Below are 9209 nucleotides of genomic sequence, written 5' to 3'. Positions count from 1 at the left end.
TGAACTGTCTCCATGGCTGAATCATCTGCATGAGTCATAAAAAAGAGCTCTGAGGAGATCGAGGAGGAATGTTTATATAATCCCATGTGGAACCCTCCAAAATACATGAGTTCCTGTAGTTTTTAGTAGCTTTTGCTGAATTTGGACATCATAAAACATTTTTAGTAGGTGTGCCCTGAGGTAATTTTTTTCCAGGGGTGCCCCGAGGGTGAAGAGGTTGGTAAAACTGCATAATATACTAAACCTTCCTTTTCCTGATATCACTACATCCTGTATACCATATACGGGTATATACTCAATCATGTTCTTTAGAAACTTTACATACTTACTACATGTAAAGTACAGGGTCGGAACCAGGTCCCCCAAAAGGGGCCCATAAGTGTAGGCCCTGCATGACAGAGTTGTCAGGGAGACGAGAGGCACTAAGGGGTTAATGATATGCAAGGGAGGAGATAGAAGGGGAGTGGCCAGGTGATGTAGTAGAAGGGGATTGATAGAGCAGTTATGGGGTGAGGGGGGATGAAAGGGTTAAAAGGGGCAGTTTAGGCGGGAGCGCCATCTTTTAAAAAAAAAATTGAGAGAGCCCCACTCACCCTCCCTATAAGATAATAAGGATAAGGTAGATGGTAGGTAAAACGAGGAATCAAATGTGTGAATAGGTACTTTTGTAAGATTGTTTTCATAATGTCGTGGCAGCCTGTGGCGGGTGGGGGTGGGGGGCCCTTTACAGGTGGGTTTTAGATTGGGTGGAAGGAGTTATGGTGGGGGTGGCCTCACCAGGAAGAATTCCCACCCTATTTGTATCGTGGTTGGGACTGGTGCGTTGGGAAGGCCAGGGAAAGGATCCCGGGTGGCCTGAAGCAAACTTTGATTTTCCAGCCTCCCAGTGGTGTTTTTACAAACACCTCTATGAGACTGGCCTGAGACAGTTAGCAGCACTCAGAAAATCCACATATAAAGGAGTATATGGTATATCAGAGTGCAGCAACCTGTATTTAGGAGTATACAGTATAACGGACTGCAGCAGCCTGTATATAGGAGTATACAGTATAACGGGGTGCAGCAGCTTGCATATAGGAGTATACGGTATAATGGAGTCCAGCAGCTTGTATATAGCAGTATACAGTATAACGGAGAGCAGCAGCTTGTATATAGGAGTATACAGTATAAGAAAGTGCAGCAACTTGTATATACGAGTATACAGTATAAGAAAGTGCAGCAGTTTGTATATAGGAGTATACAGTATAACAAAGTGCAGCAGCGTGTATATAGGAGTATACAGTATAACAAAGTGCAGCAGCTTGTATATAGGAGTATACAGTATACCGGGGTGCAGCAGCTTGTATCTAGGAGTATACAGTATAATGGAGTGCAGCAGCTTGTATATAGGAGTATACAGTTTAACAGGGTGCAGCAGCTAGTATATAGGAGTATCTATATATATATATATAAAGACAAAAGTCCTCATTGACTGACTCGCCACTAATTCTCCAACTTCCCGATGTCGTAGAAACATGAAATTTGGCATTCCAACTCGATTATTCAATTCTAAGCGCAAAAGAATTAGCATCCAAATTTTATGCACTGAATCTAATTCTCTCACTTCCCGATGTCATAGAAACATGAAATTTGGCACAAGCATAGATTATGTCATAAATAGGAAAAGCTAATGGGTCCCAACTCGAATATTAAATTCTAAGCGCAAAAGAATTAGCATCCAAATTTTACGTACATAATCTAATTCTCTCACTTCCCGATGTCATAGAAACTTGAAATTTGGCGTGAGCATTGATTATGTCATTAATAGGAAACGTTAATGGGTCCCAACTCGATTATTCAATTCTAAGCGCAAAAGAATTTGCGTCTAAATTTTATGTACGTAATCTAATTCTCTCACTTCCTGATGTGATTTTATATAAAGGAAATGTCGCATGGTTACCTCCACGTAGTGTGTTTCATGTGACGCGGTGTGCGTGTCATGTGACGTGGCCGGCGTGTCACATGACCCTTGCGGCACGTCACGACAAAGCGTCATGCGGGAGCGAGGACGCCGGATCCGCAGGTAAGTTTGAGGGTCTCTGGGGGGGCGCCGTGACGGGCTCCGCCGCAGAATTCCGCGGCGGAGCCCATCACGGCCGTGTGCAGCCGGCCTTAAGCTGAGGAGGGAGCAACACCTCACTGCATGGACCAGAGCACCCTGCGTGGTGCACCTGTTGTTTTGAGAGGACTTCTCTATTTTTCTTTGCTTGGACTCTACTTTAAAATAAAACTAAAACAAGTTTTATTCACTTTCTGGTCCAGTGTGTCTTTGCCGCCCCCACCCCCTGGAGGACTTTCTTACATTTGGTGCTCTCTTCTTACATGCAGGCAGTAATCCTGAATGCTGAGGGCAACGGCAAGGCACCTGGTGGATGTCCTGGGTAAAACGTGCGACTGCGATGTAAGCACCAACCCCTGCCATGGAGGAGATGTTGGCGTGGATGGTTTGGCTGATGGATGTCCTCCTAAAACATCCTGCCTTGAGCAAGGACGGAGCTCCGACTACAGTAGGGCCAGAAAGACTGTGCAGAAATTGTAGCGAAAGATGACTCCTGAGGATGATATTTTGGCCTATCTGAGTGTGTTTGAGAGAACCGCTGAACGAGAGAAACTCCCCAAGGGTCGAGGTTCTAGCACCGTTCCTCACTGCGGAACCACAGAAGGCATGCCATGACCTCAGTAGTCACGAGGTAAACTACTACGCCAGCTTAAAATCAGAGATCCTTGCTCGTCTGGGTGTTACCATGGTGGTCCGGGCTCTGAGAGTGCACAATTGGAGCTACAGGTCCGACCAATCAGCCAGGTCAGATGTTTGACCTGTATCATCTCGTAAAAAAATGTCTGGAGCCGAACATGTCCACACCCGCCCAGATGGTTGATAAGGTCGTGGTGGATCGTTATACCCTAGCTCTGCCGGCAGATCTGCAACGCTGGGTTGGCAATGGAGGACCCAAGGATGCTAACCAGCTGGTAGATCTGATTGGTACGTCCATATCGTCCACACCCCCGCTAAGAGTTCCAGGCCTACACGGGGTAAGAGACCACTAGATGCCGGAGGAAAGCGGTGGCATAACGTCAAGGAGGTCGGGCCACTGGAGGTGGCACCGTTGGAGTTAAAAGGTTCCGATAGCCCCAACCAGTTTTCTGGGCCAAGGAGACCAGGGCCTTTGAGGTGCTGGAGATGCCAGGGCCTCGGGCATGTGTTGGCTCAGTGCCCTGTGACCAATAAGCCTATGGAGTGTGACGGTGCTTGGCACCGCTCCTTCTTCGCACGTCCTATTTGCAATGCCTCACAGAGACTAGAGACTGAGCCACAACTGTGTCGCATAAATGTAAACCCCAATTCTGTGGAGGCTTTACTGGACTCGGGTAGCCTGGTCACTTTAGTGCACGCTAGCCTGATAGCAGAAGGCTTCATACCGGGTAAGCACATAATTGTGGTATGTATATACGGTGACACAAGGGTGTATCCTATGGCACAGTATAACTTTGAAACTCATGTCGGAACTGTGAACTACAATGTAGGTGTTGTCAAAGGATTGATGCACAGCGTGACATTGGGTCGCGATTTTTCTGTATTCTGGGACTTGTGGGGAAAAATGATACTCCCTTCTAAAGAGACTGATGCAAACCCAGCTGACCTTACACCTCCGCAGGATAGCGGGGTAAATGTGGACATTGAACCAGAGGATGTAACTTTTCCTTTACAGGTCTTGACTGGAGATGACACTGAGGAGGAAGTCTACCCCCACGGTTCAGGTTGTGTCCAATCTGGAGAATGTGCCTGGGAACTTTGGGACAGCCCAGTTAAGGGACCCCACTCTTATCAATGCCAAAGAAAATGTGGAAGTGATAAATGGTTTGTTACAGGAACCGGGTTCTGACCAACGGTTCCCTTATTTGAATGATAACTTGTATAGAGTAACAAGAATAAGCGGGAAACTAGAGGAACAGTTGGTCGCGCCAAAGCCATACAGGCGCAAGGTGCTAGACTTGGCACATAATCATGTATTAGGAGGACATTTAGGAACTGATAAAATGCAGGATAGAATTCTTCAAATGTCCTTCTGGTCATGGGTATATAAGGACATAAAGGAGTACTGTGAATCGTGCCCCACCTGTCAGATCACCGCTCCTGTGTCGCACTTCCGTAGTCCCTTAGTGCCTCTCCCAATTATAGAGATTCCCTTTGAGAGAACTGGAATGGATTTAGTGCGTCCCATAGTCAAGTCGGCTAGAGGACATCAATACATTTTGGTCGTGTTAGATTATGCCACTCGATACCCTGAGGCAATCCCTTTTAAAAGCCCTACTGCCAAGAACATTGCATGAGAGTTATCCCTTATGTTCTTCAGAATAGACCTTCCCAATGAAATCCTCACGGAGCAAGGGACCCTGTTCATGTCCAAAGTAATGAAAGAATTGTGCCAACTCTTTAAAATTGATCACATACGAACCCCAGTATACCACCCTCAGACGGATGGGTTGGTGGAGAGGTTCAATAAGACCCTGAAGCAAATGCTCAAGTGGGTAGTAGAGAAAGATGGTCAGAACTGGGACCGTCTGTTACCTTATCTCATGTTCTCCATACGGGAGGTACCACAGGCTTCCACAGGCTTCTTGCCATTTGAGTTGCTATATGGTCGGCATCCCAGTGGGTTGTTGGATATAGCCAGAGAAACCTGGTGGACCGAGTCTACCCCCTATAGGAGCGTCATCGCATTAATACTGTAATGCCCATTGTCTGGGAACACCTGCAGAGGGCACAGGAGGCCCAAAGCAGAGTGTACAATCGTTCTGCCAAGGTGAGAACTTTTAGCCCGGTGACTGAGTTCTCACATTGGTGCCTACGGTAGAGAGTAAATTCTTCACTAGATGGCAGGGTCCCTACGAAATCGTTGAGAAGGTAGGCGACATAAACTATAGAGTACACCAGCCAGGGAAAAGGAAGCCCTATCAAGTGTACCATGTTAATTTAATAAAACTCTGGAAGGACAGAGAAACTTTGGCTACCTCGAGCATTGGGAGGGGTGGGCCGCAGCCCTCCCTGCCCGTTGTTAGAGTAAGTGGGGGAGGGCTGCAGCCCCATGCCCAGGGTTGATGAATTAATTGAGAGACTGGGTAATGCCAGATATATCACCACACTTGACCTTACCAAAGGGTACTAGCAAATACCTCTGACTGACGAGGCCAAAGAGAAAACTGCCTTCTCAACCCCAGAGGGCTTGTTTCAGTACAAAGACATGCCGTTTAGACAACATGGCGCGCCTGCTACCTTTCAAAGGTTAATTGATCGGATTTTGAGATCTCCCCGTAACTATTCTGCCGCGTACCTAGACAATGTCGTAGTCTATAGCTCCGATTGGGAAAGTCACCTTGGGAAGGTACAGGGGGTCATGGATGCCAGAAAAGGGGCAGGTTTAACCTTAAACCCTGGAAAATGTGCACTAGCCCAGGAGGAAGCCAAGTACCTTGGCTGTGTTATTGGCCATGGCGTCATTTAACCCCAGGTCAACAAGGTAGAGGTCATACAGGCATGGCCTAGACCTTTAACAAAAAAACAGGTCAGAGCTTTTTTAGGAATGAACGGGTACTACCGTAGGTTTGTGCCTAACTTTGCAGCACCACTTATGGACTTGACGAAAGGGGGCAAGTCGGTAATGGTGGCATGGACAGCCGAGGTCGAGCAGGCCTTTCAAATTTTAAAGTCTGCTCTTTGCCAACAGCCAGTATTGATAGCGGCCGACTTCTCGAAAGAGTTTATTGTGCAGATGGACGCTTCTAATGTAGGGGTGGGTGCAGTATTGTCCCAGTCCATAAATGGGGAAGAACATCCAGTATTGTATTTAAGCCGGAAGCTATCTCCTGCAGAGAAGAATTATGCTATTGTGGAACGTGAATATTTAACGGTAAAAAGGGCACTGGAAACATTGAGGTACTATTCTCTTGGGGAGAGAGTACAAATTGGTGTCAGATCATGCCCCCTTGACCTGGATGAAGCAAAATAAAGAAAAGAATGCAAGGGTGACGAGGTGGTTTCTTTCGCTTCAGAACTTCAAGTTTACCCTCGAATATAGACCAGGCAAGTCACAAGGTAATGCTGATGCCCTGTCTAGGGTGCATTGTCTTATCACCAAAAAGGCCCAGCCCTCCGGGCTGGAGAAGACGGGGGGATATGTAGGCAGTTAAAGGGTGAAGTTTTGGATGGAGTATATCTCCCTCCCAGGCTCTTGGTCTGGACAGGGTGGCGGTCCAGTCCACAACTTCACCCTGGTTCTTAGGAGGCTCAGCTGTAGGCACTGACCCCGTTATGGGGGCATAAAAGACTGCAGTTCCCAAGGAGTCAGTGTCTGTTAAGCTGAGGAGGGCGCAACACCTCACTGCATGGACCAGAGCACCCTGCGTGGTGCACCTGTTGTTTTGAGAGGATTTCTCTATTTTGCTAGTTTTATTTACTTTCTGGTCCAGTGTGTCTTTGCCGCCCCCACCCCCTGGAGGACTTTCTTACAGAGTATATAGTATAATAGAGTACAGCAAATGGAATATAGGGGAATATAGTATAACTAAGTGCAGCAGCTTGTATATAGGAGTATACACTATAACCGAGTACAGCAGCTTGTATATGGGAGTATACGGTATAACAGAGTGCAGCAGCTTATATATAGGAGTATCAGGTAAAGCAGAGTGCAGCAGCTTGTATATAGAAGTATACAGTATAATGAAGTACAGCAGCTTGTATATAGTATAATAGGGTGCAGCAGCTTGTATATAGGACTATACAGTATAACGGAGTGCAGCAGCTTATATATAGGAGTATACAGTAAAGCAGCTTATATGTAGAAGTATAGAGTATAATGGAGTTCAGCAACTTGTTTATAGGAGTATACAGTATAACAGGGTGCAGCAGCTTGTATATAGGAGTATACAGTATAAAAAGGGCAGCAGCTTTTATATAGGAGTATACAGTATAACAGAGTGCAGAAACTTGTTTCTAGGAGTATATAATATAAGGAAGTGCAGCAGCTTCAATATTGTACCGCGTTTCCCTGAAAATAAGACAGTGTCTTATATTAATGTTTGTTCAAAAAGGTTTAACTTTTTTACATGTATAGCTGCCTGGACACTATTTAAATTGACTTTTTTAATTAACTGTTAGCAGGGCTTAATTTTGGAGTAGGGCTTATATTTCAAGCATCCTCAAAAAGCCTGAAAAATCATTTTGCATCCTCAAAAATTCTGGAAAATCATGCTGTCTTATTTTCAGGGAAACAGGGTAGTATACAGTATATCCGAGTACAGCAGCTTGTATATAGAAGTATACAGTATAATGGAGTGCAGCAGCTTGTGTATAAGAGCATACAGTGTAACGGAGTGCAGCAGCTTGTATATATTAGTGTACAGTATAGCAGAGTACAGCAGCTTGTATATAGGAGTATACAGTATAACAGAGTGCAGAAGCTTGTTTCTAGGAGTATACAATATAAGGAAGTGTAGCAGCTTCAATATTGTAGTATACAGTATAATGGAGTACAGCAGCTTGTATATAGAAGTATACAGTATAATGGAGTGCAGCAGCTTGTATATAGGATTATACAGTATTTTGGGGGACAGCAGCTTGTGTATAGGAGTATACAGTGTAACGGAGTGCAGCAGCTTGTATATAGGAATATACAGTGTAACAGAGTGCAGCAGCTTGTATATAGGAGTATGCAGTGTAACGGAGTGCAGCAGCTTGTATATAGGAGTATGCAGTGTAACGGAGTGCAGCAGCTTGTATATAGGAGTATACAGTGTAACGGAGTGCTGCAGCTTGTATATGAGTATACAGTGTAGCGGAGTGCAGCAGCTTGTATATAGGAGTATACAGTATAACAGAGTGCTGCAGCTTGTATATGAGTATACAGTGTAACGGAGTGCAGCAGCTTGTATATAGGAGTATACAGTGTAACGGAGTGCAGCAGCTTGTATATAGGAGTATACAGTGTAACGGAGTGCAGCAGCTTGTATATAGGAGTATACAGTGTAACGGAGTGCAGCAGCTTGTATATAGGAGTATACAGTGTAACGGAGTGCAGCAGCTTGTATATAGGAGTATACAGTGTAACGGAGTGCAGCAGCTTGTATATAGGAGTATACAGTGTAACGGAGTGCAGCAGCTTGTATATAGGAGTATACAGTGTAACGGAGTGCAGCAGCTTGTATATAGGAGTATACAGTGTAACGGAGTGCAGCAGCTTGTATATAGGAGTATACAGTGTAACGGAGTGCAGCAGCTTGTATATAGGAGTATACAGTGTAACGGAGTGCAGCAGCTTGTATATGGGAGTATACAGTGTAACAGAGTGCAGCAGCTTGTATATAGGAGTATGCAGTGTAATGGAGTGCAGCTTCTTGTATATAGGAGTATACAGTATAACAGAGTGCAGCTTCTAGACAGGAGTATACGGTATAACAGTTCACTGATAACTCAAATTGAAAGTGAAACCAGGATTGTTTCTTTATAAATAGCCGACAATTGTCCTTGTTCTTCACAGCTCTGCAGGAGATTTGTGAGGTCTGTATCTGGTAGCCAGAGCTGGAGGTGGAAGGTAAAACTATAATGTTTTCTCTTTTCTTTCTCTGGCTTTGTTTTCTTTGTCTAAAATTATGCAGCATTTTACTTTTTACATAAAATACATATTTTTGGTTGTAATGGTGGAACTATTGAGCTTACCTGATGGCCTACACAGTATATCTTCTGTAGCAATGATCAAATTGAGCCTCTCTTTATGGTTTCAGGCATAGACTGCAATAAATATGTTTCAGTAGAATAAGGGCTTCTTTACACTGGCGAGCATGATATCAGGCCAATAATCTTATTTCTGCTGATTTAGGAGATACTGCAATTTTTCTTCCGTATCGCTTCTAATCGCAGTGCTGTGAGATAATAATCCCACACGTAAATGCCTCCATTAAAACAATGTATTCTTTTGACGTGTAATTACTATGCATCTCGCAACACAGAAGTTTTATGGAAAATGCACCCTTTGAGTAACGCTAAAATGTGACTTCGAAGGAGATCATAGATGGATGGAAAGAAAAGAGAAATGAGACGTACTAAGCTACATTGAGAGGGTTGCAGGTGCAGAAAGACTTACTGGGTCACCCTTGAGGAAGCCTATTCATTTGGA

At 44.7% G+C, this 9209-nt stretch overlaps 1 protein-coding gene across 1 annotated transcript in view; it reads left to right on the top strand.

The window, feature by feature from the left end:
• Positions 1-2892: 2892 nt before the first annotated feature.
• Positions 2893-9209, top strand: part of LOC136620214 (interferon-induced very large GTPase 1-like) — a 64117-nt gene continuing 57800 nt past the window's right edge. Inside the window, exons 1-2 of the mRNA XM_066594920.1 lie at positions 2893-3022; positions 3658-3898. Coding sequence (XP_066451017.1) covers positions 2893-3022; positions 3658-3898 — 371 coding nt within the window. The remainder of the gene's footprint in view (positions 3023-3657; positions 3899-9209) is intronic.

The sequence above is a fragment of the Eleutherodactylus coqui genome, chromosome 3, assembly GCF_035609145.1.
Source record: "Eleutherodactylus coqui strain aEleCoq1 chromosome 3, aEleCoq1.hap1, whole genome shotgun sequence".
NCBI classification, from domain to species: domain Eukaryota; kingdom Metazoa; phylum Chordata; class Amphibia; order Anura; family Eleutherodactylidae; genus Eleutherodactylus; species Eleutherodactylus coqui.
This window is presented reverse-complemented; position numbering and strand designations above follow the sequence as displayed.